The sequence below is a fragment of the Grammomys surdaster genome, unplaced genomic scaffold (assembly GCF_004785775.1).
Source record: "Grammomys surdaster isolate TR1022 unplaced genomic scaffold, NIH_TR_1.0 126185, whole genome shotgun sequence".
Taxonomy (NCBI): domain Eukaryota; kingdom Metazoa; phylum Chordata; class Mammalia; order Rodentia; family Muridae; genus Grammomys; species Grammomys surdaster.
In genome coordinates this window covers 179069-200447 of record NW_021620991.1, presented here as the reverse complement: position 1 = coordinate 200447, position 21379 = coordinate 179069, and the positions used below count along the sequence as shown (strand labels likewise).

The window sequence follows — 21379 nt, the reverse complement described above, 5'->3', positions numbered from 1 at the left end:
CTGCCTCTTGGGATTCCATCAATACACAGCCCATCTCTAAAGGTGGTGTTTCCCACCTGTATGCCTAATACATGTCACAGGACCACGATGGCTTTGAGTGTTATTGGAGCTGCAATGAAGGGAGTGTTCCCTGCCCAAGATAGGAAGTTCTATAGCATGTTCTCTCCGGATATGCGGCTCCTTTTTCTTTCTTCCACCCAGGATAGAGGGATTTCTAGAATTTCATCTCAGTCCAGATTTCCCCCCACTGCCATGGAACTGATTGAACAGAAAGACTGGATTCAACTCCACAGTCATGATTTAAAAAAAAAAAATTAACAAGATAAGGATGGAAGGACATGGTTGTGATAACCATGTGGTTGCTGGGAATTGAACTCAGGACCTCCGGAGGAGCAGTCAGTGCTCTTAACCACTGAGCCATCTCTCCAGCCCAGAAGAACATTTTCTTAATGCAAGCTAGCACATTTATTTAAAAACCTACAACTCTCAGCTCACCAGGACAACTTGAGGCATTTGCTTTACTGTCAGATATGCAAAGTTGGAATACATCTTCCCAACGTTGTGTGGTGACCCATGCATTTCTGTCATTAGCTCTGGTCTGCCAGAGTCTTCTGGGCAGAGCTTCTAGCAAGGCCATCCTTCGGGCAGAGCAAAGTCCCAGGAGATGATGCTGTGTGGCTGTGGTCAGTATTCGGTAGCACATCTAGCCATGTCAGCCAGGATGGCTAGAAACCACACTTGACTCATTAAAGAGGCACACAGATGCATGGATTCCCACATCCTAGGAAAGACAGTTCTTTCTTGCTTTTCATCCCAAATGAAGATGATCTGCAGAGCTCCTGGACTTGTGCTGGGAACCTGAAGCGTGCTGTGCACACCACAGTCACCAAAGATGCAGGACTCACTGACAGTTGATGACAGAGTCACCCAAGACCAGAGTCAGGCAGATCCCTTGTTATCCAGATACGCCCTGGGCAGAGCTGGCTGCTACCATTTTCTGAGCCTCTTCCTAAGCATGTCTGAAGACTTGGGGTGTTTTGTGGTAGCTCCAAGGAACCCTTCAGAAGACATTTTCTAGGCCTTTCTTCAGGCCAGGTGTAACTTTAATTTTTTTCAAAGCCCATTTTTAATGATGGTTCTTAAACACTTTAACTTCCCTCATAGCCCACCACCCACCAGAGGTAGTGGGAAAGAAAGGATATGGGGGAAGTGGACCTGTTTAGAAAGGTTCTTTGGAGCAACTCCTGTCTGTGTTGTCTGGAAATCGTCAGTTCAGTTCACAAGTCAGCAACAGCAGCTCAGTCCACTCACAAACACTTCACAGATACACCAGCAGTCCAGTTAAGTACAGTCAGATAGCAAACAGGAATCAGCAGCAGTGGCACTACCTAGCAAAGGCAACCAGGCCTCAGCCTTGGCACAAGTCAGCAGGAGGGACCCAGAGGGGGATGTTCTCAGCTGTGCCTCTCTCAGGGAAGTGAAGATCAGTGAAGACACAAGATGAGCAAGTGTTGCACAGCTAGCTGTATCAGCAAGACAAGCTCTGTCTCTGTCACTCTGTGGAGTACTATTTATACTCTCCAAACATCACGTGTCCTCCATGTGCCTTGCCTCAGCACATGCATCCAATAAGCCTGAGTCCATGGAAGTGTCAAGAAACTGCAGCACACCACCAGAGTTTTTTTGGTGTGTTTCTTTCTATGGTGTCCTAACAAATGCAGCTCAACTATGCAGTGTAAGACCAATACATGTGTGTTGCTAGCAAAGAAGCCATCGTGTGTCCTTTCACTTGTTTGCTTTACCAGATCATCCTCTCTCCTGTGTCTGCTTCAGGTAAATGTTCCTCCATGAGTCGGCCTTAGCCTTTCACACCTGTGTCCACTTTAATGAAACATCCCTTCATGTGTTTGTCCCAGCAAAACACCATCCAAACGACTTTCCAAAGAACCCTTAAGTTTCCACTTCAGTCAGGCAAAAGGGTCAGTGCCAAGCTGACTCAGTCTGTAGGTCAGGTGAGTGTCTGAGGCCAGACTTTTAGCTCTGGTTAGATTTAATGTAATGGTGATTTTTCTCCTTTAGAAACCAAGTAGTGAGACCTCATTCTCTGGTAATATTGACCCAAGCCTAAGCCTTAGAGGAGAGTGCTGACTCCTCATTAGTGGTGTCTAATATCTGCCTAGAGTGTTTATCAAAAGAAAGATCTTCTCAAATCCCCATATGGATGCTTCACAGAGGGGTGGACACAAGTCTTCAAATCCTTAGCTACTATAAAAAGCAAATGGTCTATTTTCGCCAGGAATGCCATGTGGCACATTGAGATGGAGAAGGGGCAATTTGAGGATGTCCGGAAGCATCATGAAGAGGAGGCAGAAGCTAGACAGAGGGGCCTTGAGGTACACTCAGCTCAGCAGCTTCAAAAGGAGAAAGAAGCCATGGAGAAGTCAGAGAGGAACCGCCTGCTGAGGGCCCGGTAAGCGCCACCCAGACCTGGCCCCGGCCAGTTCCTTCATGTTCTACACTGAGTCTCTCTAGAACCAGCACACAGTTCCCTCTCTTTGCATCTGTGCCATGGGTCCTGCAATGGCTCCATGTTAAGTGCCCACAGTCACCACTGACCTGATCCTTCCTTCTGCATATTCCTTTATCCCTTCCAGCTGTTCTGTTCTCTGGCTCCATCACACATCTGGATACCCCTTTGCCTACACAAGCCTCAGAGTGCTCAGTTTCACTGAGGTGTCTTCTATCTCTGCTTAACCACTGACCCCCAGGGACTTCGGGGCTACTGGACTCTGCTCTTTCAAGATGATATCTCTTTCTTCCACCATCTTTGCTGGTCTCTTCTCCTGTCAGATTCCTGCCCAGCCTGGGTCAAACCCTGTTTTTGGTGACTTCCTCACACCAGAGCCCCCAGCAGCACTTAAATATCTGTGACAGGCAAGTATATGTGACACCTATTCCGGTTTCTGCCTGTGTCACTGCAGGAAATCTTTGCATACACAAAAGGAGCTGGGGCTGAAACATCAGAAGTTAGTGGAAGATGCCCAGAGAAACCACAGAATCGCAGTGAAGTTCCTGAAGGCCTCTCTGGGAAGGTAGGTTTTCACCTTAAAGCTTTCTTCTGTCAATGCCCTTGAGGAATACAGGAATGTAGGTTCCTAGATTGCACTTTGAAATCCTCTAGTTAAGTCATTACCTAATCATCAGAAACTAATATATCTGTAGTTTTATTTTGAGAAGCTATTTGTACTTGCAAGAGGAACATGAGACACAATGAAGCCCTAGAGTGTAGAGAATATCCCCAGCCACGGGTCCCACAGGCACAGCCCTGACAGAGCCTATCCATGTACCTTCACATTGCCAGCTTTTAATGTTTCCCTGGTAGAGGTAACCAGTACCTAAGGCTCCTATAGCTCTGTAATTGCCAGCATTGCCTGTACACATCCCTACTGAAAGTGCACATTTCATAGGCATAGCAGCACACACTTTCAGTGCCAGCACTCAGGAGGCAGAGGCAGGCTGATCTCTGAGGCCAGCCTGGTGTATACAGCGAGTTCCAGAACAGCCAGGGTTGCATAGAGAGACCCTGTCACAAAAGAGACAAACAAAAATAAAAAGTAAATAAAATGCACATTACTGCAGAGTTCGTGAGCAAGAGCAGAAGGAAGAGATGGAGTCCCGTAAGCACATGCAACGGCGCATGGATGCTGTGCTGGCCCTGAAGAACAACATCACTGCCAGTCGGGTAGGTGGAGGCTCACCTCTAGGCTACTTGGGCCCCAACACCAACCTCTCTGGCACATCTAACCAACTGGCTACCCCCTGGGTCCTGCTCTTCTTAGAGCTAGAATTCTTCTATCCTTGGGCTCCTTCCATGAGCCAACCAGCCTGTTCAGTCTAAAAGTTCGCCATGCCTCTACCACAGGCTTCCTACCTGGACTACAAACAGGAACCATTGTCCAGCAGAAAGAGAACAACTCAGCACTGTTCTGAGAGGGCCTCATCTCAGTGGAACAGTAGTCATAGGGCCCAGGGCAGTGTGAGGGCCAGCACTAGGGCTCAGATCTGGGTTAGGAAAGAGTGGGGTACATCATGAAGACTCACAGGCAAGGGAACCAATAGGAGAGGGCCAACATGCACCCCGCTGCACAGTTAACATGCACCCCGCTTCACAGAGTCAACATGCACACCACAGCACAGAGTCAAATGGGCACAGCTGCAGAGTCAACCTGCACACCACTGCACAGAGTCAACCTGCACACCGCTGCACAAAGTCAACATGCACACCGCTGCAGAAAATCAACATGCACACCACTGCATAGAATTCTAGGCCCAGGGGTCCCAGGGCTATGAGTTTGTCTGTGTGTGTGTGTGTGTGTGTGTGTGTGTGTGTGTGTGTGTGTGTGTGTGTATGTATGGCATATGCTGATACTGTGACTTTAGAGTTTCCTATTTCCAGGAAACACTAAAGAAGTTCCAAGCATGGGGCCAAAACAAGGCAGAGCTGGCTAAGCAGAAGGCCCTTACAGAGAAAGAAGTCATCCTGTCCCAAGGTGGAGATGCTTTCAAGTACCTTTACCATCAACGCAGGCACCAGGAACTGGAAGCCCAGAAGCGGTAAGAGTTGAGAGGCATCTGTCAGGGAAGTGGGCACAGAGAGAGCCGAAAGGATCAACACTCATCACCTGAAAGTAACAAAGCTCATTCCTGCCCAGACTTTTCTCAGAAAGCGGATGTGAGCTGTGGGAGAGGACCACGGCACCCTGTCCCCAACCCCCGACCCCCAACTCCAAGAAGAGTCTCCAGGGATTTCTGCCACTTTGAGGGCTTTATGTAGAGGCTCTGTGGAGATAAGACACATCTTTGCTCATTTCTTCTCTTGGCTTCCTGAACTCCTGTGGCCACCTCCTCCCTGGGGGTTTCCTGGGGCTCATTCCTCACAAATCACCCTACTGCTTCATTCTTTGGTCTCCCCCAGGCTTGGTCCAACAGAGTTTCCAGAGGGACCTGCCTCATACCTGGAATTTTCCACCTTGCACACACTAGCTTCTCGGTGTCTCTGCCTAAAGCTGTCTCATTCTGAAGGACCAAGCCCTTTCTCCCAAGTCCCTGTTCCCTACAAGGTTGTGTCACTGCATAGTATCTGCTTGGATATTGCCTGCAAGTTTTCTTGCTACAGGGCATCTTCCTCTTCACAGTGTCTCACAAATACGCAACACACACACACACACACACAACCTACAATTGCCACCAGAGTTTTGATGTGTCCTGTCAGTCTGCCCATGTACGTTTGGTATAGATCATCGGTGGCCTGGGTGGTACCTCCCAGGGATGACTATAAAGAATCAGAGACTGAGTGAGAGGTCACCAAACCCTCATGTTGCCCCTGTTTTTTGTATCACCAAGAATTCCTCAGCAGCCAGTCTAGAGGGCCAGGGTTTGCTGTAGAGACTTGTAGACTGGGCCGAGTGAGGCACTTCAAAACTAGACAGGTCAAATACAGAGCTTAGACAGGGCAGAGAGGGTTAAGGTGAGGTGAGAGTTCAAGTCTCACCTCCAGCCTCCTTGCCCTTATGAGGTTTGTCTGTTCTACTGTCCACGGAGCTTGGAGCTTGCCCAAGACGGTATCTTCACACCAGAGCCCTCCTAGGCTAGACCTGAGCTCTTGGGAAGGACCAGAGGCTAAGAGGAATACCATGCTTAACCCTAGTAGCCACTGGGTATCCAGCTTGCAGGTGCTGCGCTGGCTCTTTTCTGAGAAGCACCTCCCACAGGGCTTTTGAAGAGGAGCAGAAACTCCGGAGGCAGGAGATTGTAAGTAAGATTTTGAAAGAGGAAGCTGAAGAAGAACAAAGGAAAAGGAGACAGCATCCACCCTCTAAATCCATAGACCGATGGACTCTGAGAGACAAGACCTGGAAGTACATCTCCGACTTCTGTGAAGGGAAGACTGCTTTGACCAGCACTAAACAGCAGGTGAGTAGGAAGCTGCCTTTTCAAGCTGAGGTCAGGCACTTGACTGTGCAGGTGGGAGGGCTGAGGGCTCAGCCTGGAAGAGAAGGCTGGCTCAGGTCTCCAGAGCCATGGCCTTGTGAGGCCCACCAGGGTCCTCTTCTCCCTCATGTAAGCTCCTCATATTAGCCAATGGTACTACTGCAGCCCTACAGAGCTACCTGTCTGTGAGACAGGGGAAAGTCCCTCCTCCATCCCTACACACAATGTGGAGACAGCTTCATGTGAAGAGATGTGTGTAGCCAGTCCATACACATGGTATCACACCACTGCCAGGTGTTTCTAGTGTCTCCCTGAAAGCAGAGTGTTACGCTCACTCACACTAAGGCCTGTGTAGTCAACATCCAGAGCTGGGGAGATTTGTTTCCACCTTTCCTCTCCTTGAGGATATAGTGTAAGAACATTGGATGTCCCTTAACCCAGCACTCTGCACTCTACATGAGCCCCTCTCTCGAGCTGCCTGGTCTTTGGTCTCTGGAGCATTTTCCTGTGTGTTTCAGTGATGCACCACAGGCTGTGTTCTGTTTATCATCTCTCTCAGCCACTTGCACCATGGGGCCCCTTCAGGGTCCTCCCTTCAGGGGCACATTCTACATACTTCTTGCAACCTCTGTTTGAGCGGCCTGAGTTTTCACAGGTCTTTCCCTGGGGTTGGTGTGCCATCCATCATGAAAATTCAGCACATAGAGCATGGCTGCCAGAACAGCAGAGAAAATCACAACTGTCCACGACTCACACTATTTTCCCATGAACAAGACTTTATCGTGGCCTCTGCTGAACATTTGGTAATCCAGAGACATGTTTGTTGTATTTTAAATGGAAAAGTTACAAGGATTTATGAGTCTCTGTAAAGAACAAAAGAACTGGAAGAACCGAGTGAGGCTGCCAGGCTGAGTCCCCAGAAGGCATCCATGGGGATTGTTTCTACTATCAGGCTGCACATTCTCCAGTCTGTGATGAGCGTGTGCTGTCCTACTCAGCTGCACACATCCTTTCTGTAATGCGTGTGTCTTACTGCACTTCTCTTCTGCTGGCAGGACATTGAGCTGGTATTACACCCCAAGCCTTTGCATGTACTGAAAGCCATCTCCAGTGAGTCTGTGCAGGTGGATCTGGGAACCCTCAATACAGAGGACGAGGTACTGGCTGAACCAGATATCCCAGGGCTTTGGAGCAAAGAGTCATACCAGTCACACCAGGTAACAGCTTTCCTCTGTCACCCTGAGCCACACTGAGATTCCAGATTCCCTGATGTAATTGCCCACTATCATGCCCCATTCTAAACCTGCCACTGCCTCCTCCAAATTCTAGGTCCTTCTCCCCTTTCCATAATCTCTAAGAGAAATGGTCTGTGTTAGGAGGTGGTGGCACATGCCTCTGATAGAGGTAGCAGCAGGCAAAACTCTTGAGTTCAAGGCCAACCTGGTCTACAGATCAAGTTCTAGTACACAGAGAAACCCCATCTCATAAAACCAAGACAGACAGACAGACAGACAGACAGACAGACACAGAGAGAACTGGGATGTGCATGATGATTCCACAGTCCAAGCCCCTTCTCACAGGGGTGCAGGGCTCAGCCACATACTGCTGCACATAGCCTAGAGCAACAGAGGTGCTGGAAGGCTCCCAAAACAGGTTTGTATCGCTTTGCTTACTACTGAGAAATCACTCCTTTCTAAAAAAAAAAAAAAAAAAAAAGGCATTTTATTTTTAATGTGTATGTGTGTACTCACAGGCACTCATGGAGACCAGAGGTGTCAGATGTCTTGTAGCTAGATCACAGGTAGTTGTAAGCTGCCAGATATAGATGCTGGGAATCAAACTAGGGTTTTCTGGAAGAGCATTTATGCAGTCTTAACTGCTGAGCCATCTCTCTGGTCCAAAAAAACTTATTTCTATAAAAATCCATGAGTTCAAACTTCCTTTAATGGCCCTTTTCAAGAAACACGCCTCACACAGAATGCTGCTTCTCTGGATTACAGTTTACAAGAGGCACGGGTTATATACAGCTCCATCCAAGCGCTTCTGTAAACATTAGTTAACAGCACTATCAGAACAAAGAGATTTGATTCTCCTCCTTCTAGGAAAGAAGTTAAGAAGGCAGACTGGGCTAGCCATTCCATTTAAATTCAGCAGAAAGGTGGTGGGCCTAGGCAGGCACCAGGCACTCTCCATTCTGGAGAATCAGGGAGAAATCTAACCAGTGGCCTGGATGCCCAGAGTCTCAGGCAGATTTCACATAGATGTCAAAAGGAAAATTTTAGGCCTATCTTGGATTACACTCTTTCCAATTGCTAACATTAGTTAGTGGGGTTGCCTGATTTGCACTAACATTGCCATTCAAGAAAACTGTGTCCTGCAGAATTCCCCAGAAGTCTTCCTTTGCCCTGACTCAACAATCTAGAACAGTCGTTTCTGCTGTTACTTCCCAAAGAGTCTTACATGTTTCTACTTTTCTCCCTTTGGCCCTTCTCTCTTTCTGTCTCTTCTCTGTGTGTCTCTCTCTATCTCTCCCACTCTGTGTATGTCTCTCTGTCTTTGTCACTGTGTCTCAGTCTATCTCTGTCTCTGCCACTCTCTGCTTCTCTGTGTCTCTCTCTATCTCTATGTATCTCTGACTCTATGTGTGTCTCTCTCTGTCTCTCTGTGTGTCTCTGTGTCTCTCTCTGTCTCTCTGTTTCTCCCAAGCTGGGGCCCTTCAGAGCAGTCTGCTGGGTACAAGCCATCCTTCCTTGCCAGGTTAGGTCCTGCACTTTGTTCATTATGAGGCTTTTGTTTTGTTTTGTTTTGTTTTGTTTTGTTCTGTTTTTTGTTTTTCCGAGACAGGGTTTCTCTGTATAGCCCTGGCTGTCCTGGAACTCACTCTGGGCTGACCTCGAACTCAGAAATCCGCCTGCCTTTGCCTCCCAAGTGCTGGGATTAAAGGGGTGCACCACCACCGCCCGGCTCACTATGAGGCTTTGAATAAGCATGGACCTCTGTCTGTTTGAACCCAAGGTGCCCAAGGAGGACATGGAACGAAAACCTGTGGGCGGAAGTAAGATGGAAAAGGATATCCTGGCTCGGACTATGGAGCAGCTTCGCAGTGGGGTGGTCCAAAAGCAGGTGGTATCTGGGCGGGAGTTCAAGGGCCGCCCATTCAACAGCAAGCCTGAGGTCATCCACTTCAAGGTGAGCCTTGAGGGGTGGACAGGAAAGCAAGCCTGTTGTCACTCTCCTGCCTCTGATACTTTCTGTTTTGACCATGGGAAACCCAGAAAAGTATTCAGCTTTGGGGTTGGTGTGCAGGGCTGAGTTGACAGTCTAAGGAACAAGAAGCACCTGGGCACCCCTTAATAGAGGTCTGGACTTCTGAGAAGGAAAATAAGATAACTACCTGATAGACCCCTTTTGCTTGGCAATTCCACCTTCTCATGAGGTGGCCCTAAGGACCCAGCACCAGCTGGCTAGTATTAGCATTTACAGAAGAACAGACTAAGGATATGCAGCCTGTGCTTCCGTCCTCTCTCCTACCCAGCCAGTCCCCCCACAGAACTCATATCCCAGTGAGGAGCAAGTTCTCATGAGGTAGGCCCTTCCCTGTCCTTCTCAGACCTCAACGTGGGCATTATGACCCAAGGGAGACCTTTTCTACCTCAGGATCTTTAACCTTTCCTGAGCCAGCACCAGAGAAGATCCCTCTTCCTGTGACCGTTTCTTGAATCCTTCTGGAGGGCTCAGAGTCATCATGGCCCCTCTGTCTCTACAGGACTTTGATATTGGCAAAGTGTACAAGAAGAAAATCACATTGATAAATGCTACTTACACAATCAACTACTGCAAGCTGGTGGGTGTGGAAGAGAAACTGAAGGACTTCATCCACATTGAGTAAGTCTTTCAGAGTCTGGGCGTGAGACCGTGGGCCGGCTTGCCTTAAAGAACTGGAGAGGTCACAAAGACCAGCCCGGTTTCTCTGAACACACGACCAGGCTTTCAGACAGGCTGCCCAAGTCTTCCAACACCTTCACTGTGTGCTGTGTTTGGACCTGTAGGCATCCCCGTTGGCGTCTGGCATGCTTCCTCACTATGAAGATTTCATAACTGCTTTTCTGAACCATAATTTACTTTTTCTCTTTGTGCTAGTGTTTCAATTTTCTTCTTCTTGGACTCTTCTGGTGGACATACTGTCACTTCTTTGCTGGCTTTTTAGGTATGTGTTTTGTGGTTCCCTTCGATGCTTGCTGCTCCTCTATCCCACGCTGCCCCTCCTGTCAATGTTTTCAGCACGCCCTTCTGCTGCTCAGCATCTAACCTTCATCTTCCTTTTATATTTTTTTCTTGTTTCTTTTTGTTGTTTTTGAAACGGAGTCTTGCTTTGTAGCTGACCTGTACTCATCATGTAATCCAGGCTCTCAAACCTGCAATCCTCCTGCCTCAGTTCCCAAATACCTGATACTACAGTTGTGTTTCACTGTATCCAGATTACAGGCAGGTCAGTTGATAGCTCAGTCCACCTACATCTGTCACTGTGTGTGATATGCAGTTTCTAAAATGAGGACTCCTCTGCTCAGGGTGGAAAATTATCTTATTTGCCTGAGGTGTTTGTCATCTCAGAGGTTTACTGCCTCCATCTGCTAACCTTGGCCTAGTCCTGGAATTTTCTCACCTCCACACAGTCTTATCTAGGCCTAGAACATTCTTAGCCTGAGACTTGCTGCTGAATAAGCTCATCCTTTGTAGCTCTTTCTGAACTCTGGCTGGCTGGTCAACTCTGCTGTTCTGGCTCAAACTCCTCTCCCCGCTGACTGATTCAAATTGGCTTCTTTAAGCTTCTGACTGAATTGCCCTGCTTGGCCTCATACTAACTTTGGCAATATGTCCTTATCTTCTGGCTCCTTCTGTCTTCACTTGTGTCTGTCTATGTGTCTGTCTGACTCCTCTCTCTCCCTCCCTCCCTCCCTCCCTCCCTCCCCCCCCCCCTCCCTCTCTCTCTCTCTCTCTCTCTTTGTGTGTGTGTGTGTGTGTAACCTGTCTCCATACAAATATCCTGGTAAAACTTTCATCTCCCCTCCTCCTTCTGTACTACTGTCTCTTAAGTAGTCTATCTTTCTCTCTGTTCTGGTGAGAGTTGGGCATATTCTATTCTGTCAAAACTTTCTCTGATTCATTACTTTGCCTGCCTCTCAATTAAACATCACTTTCAAACATGGGTACTTCCTTCTACAAACTAACTTTACCTTCATTGTTTGGGATTAAAGGTGTGCACTAAGGGTGAGTCTGTATTCCAGCCTGAGTAGCCATGTCACTGGATTAAAATCCCTCTACACCAGAGGTCCCTTTCTTCTCCCCTGCAGGATGTCTTCATGGCACTTCTCCTGGGGGAGTACATTGCTGTGTCATTCTCCATGGGCAGCACTGGCTGACAGAACTCTGATAGGTACACCCACCTGAGAGTAGCTGTCCTCCTGGGAACTGAGCGGAAGGAGCCAGTAGGATCTTTGGTTCTCTGCTCCCTCTTTCTGGCAATTTGTAGGATCTCCTAGCTATCTGCAAAGTGCTTGCGTGGAGGGAATATTGCTTTAAAAATGTTTATTTTACCCACTGTGTTCATTTGAGACCTGAGAGCTTCTCTGTTTTTTAGCACAAGTCACTTGCCTTCTGTTAGCCTGTATGGTTTCTGAAGAGTGTATGGAAGACCCAGGTTAGGTGGTCACCATTACCTCAGCTACCACCAAGCCCTCCTTCCCAGGCCTGGATTAAAGATTCTCTCCATTTCTTTCTTCTGGTTTCTTTTGCCGTTGTAGCTGTTGTCTGTCTAAAATGTTCCTCAGTTTCCCCTGGCTACATTGAGATCCCTGGCCCTGTGTCCTGGAGCCCCTACTGCAGCATGCCTTAATAGCTTGATTCTCTTTAGACTCGTTGCACGTCTTGTATCTGAGGTTCAGATCTCTGAGCAACTCTAGAAAAGTCTTATCCGTAGCCCTCAAATATCATCTCTTCCTGTCCGTCACCTCTCCCCGTGACCCCCTCTGTCCTGAGCCCCCCATGCAAAGCCTTCCCATTCCAGCTTCCCTGTCCTGACAGCACCTGCTTCTCACACTCTCTGCCTATTCAGGGAGTGTGTGTGATGTCCCCAGCTTACTGGTCTTTTCAGCTGTGCCTAGCTGGCTGCAGAAACTGCTGACTGTGTGTCTTGTTTCAGTACTTTTCATTTCTAAAAATTCCTAGTTCTTTTTCAGATGAGCTGGCATTTCTTAACAGTGTCGTTTTCTCTCCTCCTGCCCATAGCCCTCTGTCTTACGACTTTACTATTTTACCACATGCCTTTTAGACACTCCACTTAATCATGCAATAGTGTCAATAGTTTAGTGTGTGTGTTCTTAAGAGTTTGGCCCTGCTTCTCACTGCATTGGTTCATGAACACCCCACATGTACATAGCCTTGGATTCTTACCACTTAGTCTTTAGGATGAGAGCCCCAGGGATCTTGCTGTCTCTGTCTCCCCTGTGCTGTGATTACAGCACATATCACCACACCTGTCTTTTTTCTAGAATTCTGGGAATTGAATTTTGGTTCTCATGCTTGCATAGCAAGCAGCTTACTGACTGAGGTTTTTCTCCAGTACTCAGAGACACATTTTTATATTAAGGTTTTGTATATTCCAAGCCAAGCAAATTATGTAAAATCCAACATTGTAAACATATGCCTGATATTAGAAATTTTATAGGAAGACCCTTTCACTCACGCAGGCTTTGGATCAACAGACTGGTTCCCATCTCATTTTCCAGCAGTTGGGGCTGTTTTACTGCATGGCTTGACTTACAGTTCTTCACCTCATGTTGCTGTTAGAATTCAACATCCTTGATTCAAGGCTTGGTGTGTGTCCCCAGGGTAGCCATAACTCACAGCTCCATTCTTTTGAAGTTGACTTTTGTACCTCATTCCATGTGCTGTCTCCCTCACTGGACAGATATCTGAAGATTGCCCAAGTCTCTGTTCTTCAGAAGATGTAGTCAGAAGGGAGCACAGCAGACCTGGGACTACTAAGTTGCCAATGCATCCAGGCAGAGGCATTGTCTAAGCTCAAGTTTCTACTGCTGGGGTAAAACATTGTGACCAAGAGCAAGTTGGGGAGGAAAAGGTTTATTTGTCTTACACTTCCACATCATAGTCCATTATCAAAGGGAATCAGGACAAGGACTCAAACGGAGGAGGAACCTGAAGGCACAAGCTGATGCAGAGGACCTGGAGGGGTGCTGCTTACTGGCTTTGTTCGTTATGGTTTGCTCAGCCTGCTTTCTTATAGAACCTAGGACCATCAGCCCAGGAATGGAACCACCCACAATAGGCTAGGGCCCTCCCACATCAATCACTAATTAATAAGATGATATACATCTTGCTTGTAGCCGGATCTTATGGAGGCGTTTTCTCATTTGAGGTTTCTATCTCTCAAATAACTCTACCCTGTGTTAATTTGACATAAAACTAGCCAGTGCAGGTGTGGTACCTGGAACAGAAAGAGAAGAGAGACTCCAAAAGGCCCAGCTGAGTGTGTAGTGAGCATCCACTCTCCACAGTGACCTAACTGCCCATGTGCTGTGAATCCCTGTTTCTGCAGCTTTGACCCCCCTGGTCCCATGTCAGCTGGCATGTCCTGTGAAGTCCTTGTCACCTTCAAACCTATGGTAAGTCAAAGGTCACACAGAGGTGCTGGTTTTTTCTAGCTTAATAACAGCAACAGCAACAACAACAACAAAATTCAGCACCATTCTGCAATGCTAGTTTAATACAGCTTGCCTGAAGGTTTGATCTGACCCAAGGGACTCCAGTGGGCTGTGACATGTGGTTTCTTCAGGACTTGCTTATGTGGAGCACTTTAGGACTCTTCCCCTGGGGGTCCACTAGACAAGTAGCAGGCAGGTCCAGGCATAGTTATACAGATGCTGCCTGGGTAACTGTGACATTATAGATATCATAGACATGGGATTGCTTTGTTTTTTAGATAAATAAAGATCTGGAAGGAAATGTCTCATTTTTGGCTCAGACGGGCGCCTTTTCTGTTCCACTGAAATGTTCAACGAAAAAATGTTCTGTAAGTTTCAATTCCCTGAATCTCTCTCCAGGGTGAGGGCCTTGGAGTTCTAAGGACATGAGGCCAGAGCGCCACCACACAAGTGTATCTACTTCTACCTCTGCCTATAGGCAGGGTCTCACCATGCACCTCTGGCTGTCCTTGAACTCACTGTGTAGACCAGGTTAGCCTCAAACTCAGAGAAATCCACCTGCCTCTGCCCCCTGAGTGCTAGCATTAAAGATGTACACCACCACTACCGGCTTCCAGATATTTTTATTGTGAGTAAATTTTCAAACCTGATGAAGAACAGAATCATGCAGCGAATTTCCATATGCTCATTACCTACGTCGGAGTTTTCAACACTGCCTCGTTGGCTTCATCTATACACAACTTGGTGTTGTAGGACTACTTCACAGGAAACTACCAACATCAGACTCAACATCCTTAATAAACAGAGCCCACCATGCCATCATGTCTTCCCAGAGACACTGCACAGCACACAGACTCGGTGTTTGCGACAGATTGCAGCATGGCTTTAGTCCCACACAGGCTGATAAGCTTGTCACAGGTTTACTGTGATCTGACTAACATGGGCTAAGGAGGGTCAGGGGGCTCTGTCCCAGCATCTCACCATGGCCCCTGACCGTAGCTTCCAGCCTCTATCTAGCAAGAAGTTCTCATGGAAAATGACTGGTCAGGTAGAAATCAAAGCCAGCAGTACCAGCAAATGTCTTGCTTCATTTATTACACATCTCCCAGTGATTGATTGGCCAAACCAAGGCACACGTACAAGTTCAAAACCAATGGGGTAGAGAGAGGGCTTCTCCGGTGTAATAGGTGGAACAATGAAAGGAGGGGGAGCTGAGGTACGAGTCTACGTCACACCAACAGTACTATCGCAGCTCCTGATTGTCACCAGCCATAGCCAAAGCGGCCACAGTCCCCACACTGCTCTTTATAGAGCAGTTGCTTCTGATGCACTGAGATTACATTTCATGGCTTTTGACCTAGAATATCGGCCCCCTTTCTGGTGCTGGGTCATAAAACCTTACTCAGACAACTCTCTAGAACATTATGTGCTTGTGTCCCCTGCCTTCCTTTAAATTAGATATTAGGTCAAATTAGATTTTAAAATGATATTATTTTTAAGAAAAGAAGGATTTATTCTGGCTCATGGTCTGAGGATATGGTCCCTAAAGTTGGGGAAACCATGACTACAAGAGATGGAGGCAGTTGGTCACATAGTATCCTGGGTCAGGAAGCAGAGAGTGAGGAATTCTAGTTAAGGTCAATGTATCCTTTTCAAAAAGATAGCTTTGGTTTAAACTGTTTGCCTGTTGCTCTCCCAGACGTTCCTAGCACCCACATGGTAGTTCACAACCATCTGTAACTCCAGTTCCAGGAGATCCTACTACTTCCTCCGAACTACTCAGGCAAGCGTGTGCATGCACACATGCAGGAAAAACATTCATACATAAAATAAAACAGAAGTAGTTATAAAAGATGGCTTTTATTGAGTTTTGGTTTTTAGGACTTTCCAACATGTCTGGAGTACATTGTGATTACTTTAAGTCCCGCCCCCTCTACCACCCCTCCCACCTTTAATCCTCTCTCCTCCCTGTAAGTAGGAACCATTTTGAGGAAGTTGTCGCTGTGTGCATCATGTGTCCCACACTCCTTCCAGCTGTGTGCCACGTTCCTGTCACAGACACCAAGACCCACCCATACAAGAGGAGCTCCCAGGGCAGACCTAGGGCGGGCTGCAAAAATAGAGCTGTCTCAAGTGGGGAAAATGACAATCCTTGCCAGTCACCTGTGGCGGGCAGAGGTGGCCTTGCCTTTCTGGCCTAAATCTGTACTACTCTGTTTTATACTTTGGTCTGTCTGTTTTAGTGGCCCATTGTCACATCTCTGGAGAAGGACACTGCAGGTGGAGCCCTGGCTTTAGATTTGGTGTCCCAAAACAGCCTTGTGAGAGATGGCCGTTTGTGGAACCATGGTGATGATCAGACATGGAACTCTTAGCTTGAGCACAGAGAGTCTGCGGCCTATAGCCCATGGAGAGCATGAATGCCACAATCCCACTCTGAAAAATATTACCTTCTAGGCCCCGCATCTGCTGCAGAGCTTACATCATCCAGGAGTGACAGCTGTTAGCTTGTCCACCACTCTCAGACTCCCCTCTTTGAATTACTGTCGTCTCTCAATAAGGGAGCTGCTGGTTTGAGTTTCTTAAAAAGACACAGGATCCCCAAGCTGCCCTGGTTACTATATGAGTCTGTGATTTCTTAAGTGGGCTTTGTCCCTGATGTACAGTGCACAGAGGCCCATGAAACACAGGTATCCCTGTGAAGGAGAAGAGTCAGGTTTCCCCTACCTTCTTAGGACTGCACCTGATATTCAGGAGAGGAAACCTTCTCCTAGTGAGACATTGGGTCCTCTGGTCCACGATTCCTGCAAGGACCTATCCTCCCTTTGTGACTGAGGATCCAGCCAGGCTAGAGGCCACCACGGCTTACGCTTGTGTTCTTCGGCAGCTGTCCCTTGACAAGGAGCTCATTGAGTTTGGGAGCTATGTAGTGGGTGAGACCACATCCCGGATCATCACATTGACCAACGTCGGGGGCCTGGGCACCAAATTCAAGTTTCTCCTCGATTCTGAGTTCTATGAGATGGATGACTCCCAGCCTGCCGTGAAAATAGTGAGTGTTCTGTCAGCTTCTGACCAGCAGCCATGGTTACCATGGATGTCTGTGGTTCTGCTTATCCAAGGACAGGGTGGGAAGCCTCCCAGCCATGCATACGACCTCACATGTATCCCAGCACAACCTCAAAACATACAAAAACAGGGTGTGTACAACCTCGCATGTATAAAGATGGATGAGAAAATAAGGCTGTCAGCAAACGGGTGGTGGGGGATAGGGAGAGGGAAATGTCAAGATAGCCTCAAGTCAGTGAGAGCAAAATGTCTGGCTAGACACACATGCAGCCTGGTTTCAGGGGCTACAGCAGCAGAATGGAGGTACACCCTGATCAGGAGCACTGGGAGTCCCACCAGGATCTAATCAGACAGCTCCGTGAGAGACACCATGGCCATTTTCCCAAGACATGAAAAGAACCTTTTGCCTTTTCCCAAGATGGCTATGCAGGGGCCATAGTGAATGGCAGCAGCCTGGGGGTGGGGGTGGGGCAGAGGGGAATCGTACTCAAGAAATGAGCTCACCTTGTTCATGGATTGTGGAGATCATTCGGGGTAGGTGAACAAAAGGAGATGTACCTTTCCCTAGTTGCTTCTAAAGTATTTGAGCATTCTTCTGAGAAGCATGGAGCAATCCTATCGGCTCTGTGTAGGTGCCCCAACAAAGACCTCAGAGTCTCACTCAAGAGATGTCAGGGCAAATAGGGCAGCTGTGGCCAAGGCAGGATGAGCAGCAAGCTGCTGTGGGGGAAGGAACCAGGGAGCAAGGCAGGTGGATTGGGGAGACTGGGAACCAGGCTTGCTTTGGGCAGGAAGATGGATTGCTCATGAGGCTCCAGGGCATCTAGAAGCTTTGCCTCCAACCACCTGTGGAGAAAGGATAGTCAGCTCAACCCAGGCGAGAGCAGAGCCAGCCTCCGGACAAGTGACCAAGTAGAGCAGACTCAGTTGCTCACAGATAGGTGAGGTCCATGATAGAGCATAGATGCTGATAACAGAGAGGGGCCTGGCTGGCTAAAATAAAATAGTCATTCTTAGCCTAGGCAAGTTGATGCTGTGGTCTAATGACCCAGGGTAGACGGAATGAGAGCCATAGACACATGGAGCCAGGAGCCCTGGGAACAGATACATTGTATCTTCTCCTGCGACAAGGTTATCTGCAAAGTTGAATGGGCACTGAAGATACTAACCTTCCTTTCAGAGCAGCCTCTTCACCTGTGAGGACAAAAGTTTGTATGAGAAGATCATTAACAGTCTCTCTGAGCAACAGCTTGAAGTCAATGACTCCCCACCCCCAGTGGACCTCCTGAGCCAAAAAGAATCCGAGAAGCAGCTGGATGGTAAGTGCATTCCTTACCTTGTAAGTAAGAGTCACATCAGACTTCCCACATTGACTCCTGAGCCAGCCAGGACACTTGGCCTCAGATGCATACTGAATAGGCAATAAAGAGGGCTGACGTGGACACAAGGGCCTCCCAAAATTAAGCCGTCCAGGAGCCACGCTCAGCACAGGTCAACCAGAAGGGCCAGAGAGCCAGAGTCTCAACTAAAGACTGACAGGCCTGTGAGCCAAGGAGCGCTGGAGGTCAAAGTGCAGAGTTTTCTCAAGGCTTCAGTTATGAGACAGTAAATATAAAAAGTACTCAGACGTGAAAAACATGCACTGGGTGCGGTGTACATTGAAATTCTATTTGTGTTGAAACTAACAGCATCAACAGAAGCCCCAGCTTTGAACAGCCAGGATGGTCACAGGGTGTGCAGATTTGAAGGCTTTGAAGGCACCACCTACGGTCCCTACTGGTGCTTATCAGGTGTTTATCAGGGCAACCAGGCTATGAGGAGGGTTCTTGGTTCACACCACACATAAGTATTGAGAAGGAACAGTTTTTTTCAAACTGAACAATCCCAATGCTGAGTGTAAAAACAAGTACCTTGTCAAGGCACTTGTCCTTACTGTAATGCAGCTTCTGGCCACTCTGTGACCCTGTGACCCTGTGACCCTGTGACCCTGTGACCCTGTGACCCTGACTGGACTTGTCTCCTCATTTACCCATTTACTTACTTACCTTCATTCTTTCCTTCTTTCTTTCTTTTCTTCCATCCTCCCCCCTTGTTTCTTGTTTTGTTGTGGGTTCTTTCTTTTTCAAAACATGTTTTTGTAGCCCTAGCTATCCTGGAGTTCACACTGGCTAGACCAGGCTAGCCTTGAACTCAGACATCCACCTGCTGATGCCTCCCAAGTGCTAGGACTAAAGGTATGTAGCTGCAGTTTTTATTTTAAGATTTCCAAACTTACCATTTGCTTTGTCTGTGTATGTGTGTCCTCCTCATGCCAACGTTGCACAACTGTGACACATACACCTTACTGTTAAGTCAGTAGTCTATTTCAAAGTTTTAAAAAGTTGTACTGAAGAGTTCCTCTTGGTTCACTGTAGTCCAAACTCCGCTCATTTCGAGGGATTGTCCCTTAAGCCTCAGACCCACAAGCACTTAAAACCCACAAGTCTCCAGCAGATCAATCACCCTCAGCATATCCCGTCTCTACCTGGTGCTGGCATGCTTTCTCCCACCGTGAGGCTGAAGCCGAGTTACTTCTCCGTGTTTGGTGTGTGCAACGACCCCACGGCCGCACACTTTCTTCTTACATGCCTTCACTGGTTTCTTTTTATCATTCTCATTAACAGAAAACGATGTGTGCAGGTCTCCCTCTCTGTCCAGTTCATAGGCGGATACAATTCTCATTCCCAGGAGGAAGCAGATCCTCAAGCTTACCCGGATCAGCAAGAGAGTCAAAAGAGTAGAGGACTGGATAGGGAATGTACTTCCTTTATGGGAACTGGCTGCAGGCAGGTTGGAACACAGGGTGGGACATCTATGGAGAGGCAGCTGAACCCCTCAGCACTGGCTCATTCAAATTAGCTCTTGTTTGTGGCACTAAACAGGGACTGAGTCTCAGTTTCTGTGAGGATAGCCTCTTGTTCTTGAAATTTTCTCTGAAATATATGTTTGGACTGGGCAGAGGTGGCAAACAACTTTAATCCTAGCATTCAGGAGGCAGAGGCACATGGATCTCTGAGTTCGAGGCCAGTCTGGTCAACAAAGCAAGTTCCAGGACAGAGTGGGTTACACAGAGAGACTGTGTCTAAAAACAACAATAAAAGAAATATATGAGCCGGGCGGTGGTGGCGCACGCCTTTAATCCCAGCACTTGGGAGGCAGAGGCAGGCGGATTTCTGAGTTCGAGGCCAGCCTGGTCTACAGAGTGAGTTCCAGGACAGCCAGGGCTATACAGAGAAACTCTGCCTCGAAAAACCAAAAAAAAAAAAAAAAAAAACCAAAAGAAATATATGTTTGGATGGATATGTTACTTATGCTAGTAATCTACTGACTATCTAAGCAGGAATGTGCTTTAAGCTGTTTTTAACCAGTTGGTCAATTTATCTTATACTAATATACTTTTTGGTTATCATGAACTTAGATTAGGTCTTGAAGCCAGGAAGTACCTGTTACCCAACTTTGTTCTTTCAAAGTAGTTGCTTTGCATTGCATCGGTTCCTTGCATTATTGGATACATTTTAGAATCTGTTTCTTGAGTAACACACACACACAAACACACACACACACAAAGCCAGACATGTTAGTACATTGATACATATCTATAATCCCAGCACCTTGGAAATAGAGGCAAAATGATCAGGAGTTTGAAGGTCATTGAGTTCAAGGTCATCCCTGGCTAAACCAGACCTTATCTTTAAAAGAAAAAAAAAAAAGATGAAGGCTGGGCATGGTGGCTCATGCCCTTAATCCCAGTCCTCAGGAAACAGAGGCAGGCAGATCTCAGTAAGTTTGAGGCCTGCCTGGTTCTCAAACAAATCAAGTCAAGTCCAGGACAGCCAAAGATACACAAAGACACCATCTTGAAAAAACAAAAACAAAAATAAAGAAAAGAAAAACAAAGAAAAAAGCCTGGAATGAATATAATTACTATAGCTTTGAATGTCATCAGTTTGGAAATAATATCTTGGCATATTGAGTCTTGAACTCATAAGGATGGTGACCCAGTGTGTCCCATGATCTTTATTTTCCCTTAGCAGTGCCTCAGAGTTTGCAGCAAGAAAGCCTTATGCATTTTTAGCTTATTCACTCTGTTGATCTTTGACTGATTACTGATATAGGCTTATATGTCTTCCAGAAACAGAGGTTACTACAGCTGCAGTCAGTGCCATGACCGTGATTCCCAGTGAGGAGCAGGCAGAGATCACACTGGGGGAGGTCAGTCCACCTGCCCTGCCAGGTAGCAGCTCATCTTTCTCCATCCCTAGCCACACGGTCTTTGATCGATGAAACTCCCTACTCTCAGGAGACCCTTTCATCTGTCCAGAGCCAGACTAAACCCACAGTCTCCAGGCATCTCTTGTCTGGTACCAAGGCATCCCCTCCCCATGTCCAGTGTAGGTAGGACCAGAGCAGGGGAGCCAGTTTTCTGTGTGTAGTCCTTAGAGAAGACACCAACAATGAGCCCTCCCTAGCTAAAATGTGGAGGAAGATGCATAGAAAAGTTCAGGCTGCCTTTCTTGTCCCAGTCCAAGTGGATTATGAACCTTAGTATCAGGAATGGG

At 47.4% G+C, this 21379-nt stretch overlaps 1 protein-coding gene across 1 annotated transcript in view; it reads left to right on the top strand.

Moving 5' to 3' along the window:
- The first annotated feature begins 2303 nt into the window (after positions 1-2303).
- Cfap74 (cilia and flagella associated protein 74) overlaps positions 2304-21379 on the top strand; it is a 43398-nt gene continuing 24322 nt past the window's right edge. Inside the window, exons 1-12 of the mRNA XM_028757793.1 lie at positions 2304-2470; positions 2982-3092; positions 3640-3742; positions 4457-4614; positions 5772-5973; positions 7047-7208; positions 9007-9180; positions 9758-9876; positions 13607-13673; positions 16600-16764; positions 17962-18100; positions 20953-21032. Of these exons, the coding sequence (XP_028613626.1) occupies positions 2304-2470; positions 2982-3092; positions 3640-3742; positions 4457-4614; positions 5772-5973; positions 7047-7208; positions 9007-9180; positions 9758-9876; positions 13607-13673; positions 16600-16764; positions 17962-18100; positions 20953-21032 (1647 nt within the window). The remainder of the gene's footprint in view (positions 2471-2981; positions 3093-3639; positions 3743-4456; positions 4615-5771; positions 5974-7046; positions 7209-9006; positions 9181-9757; positions 9877-13606; positions 13674-16599; positions 16765-17961; positions 18101-20952; positions 21033-21379) is intronic.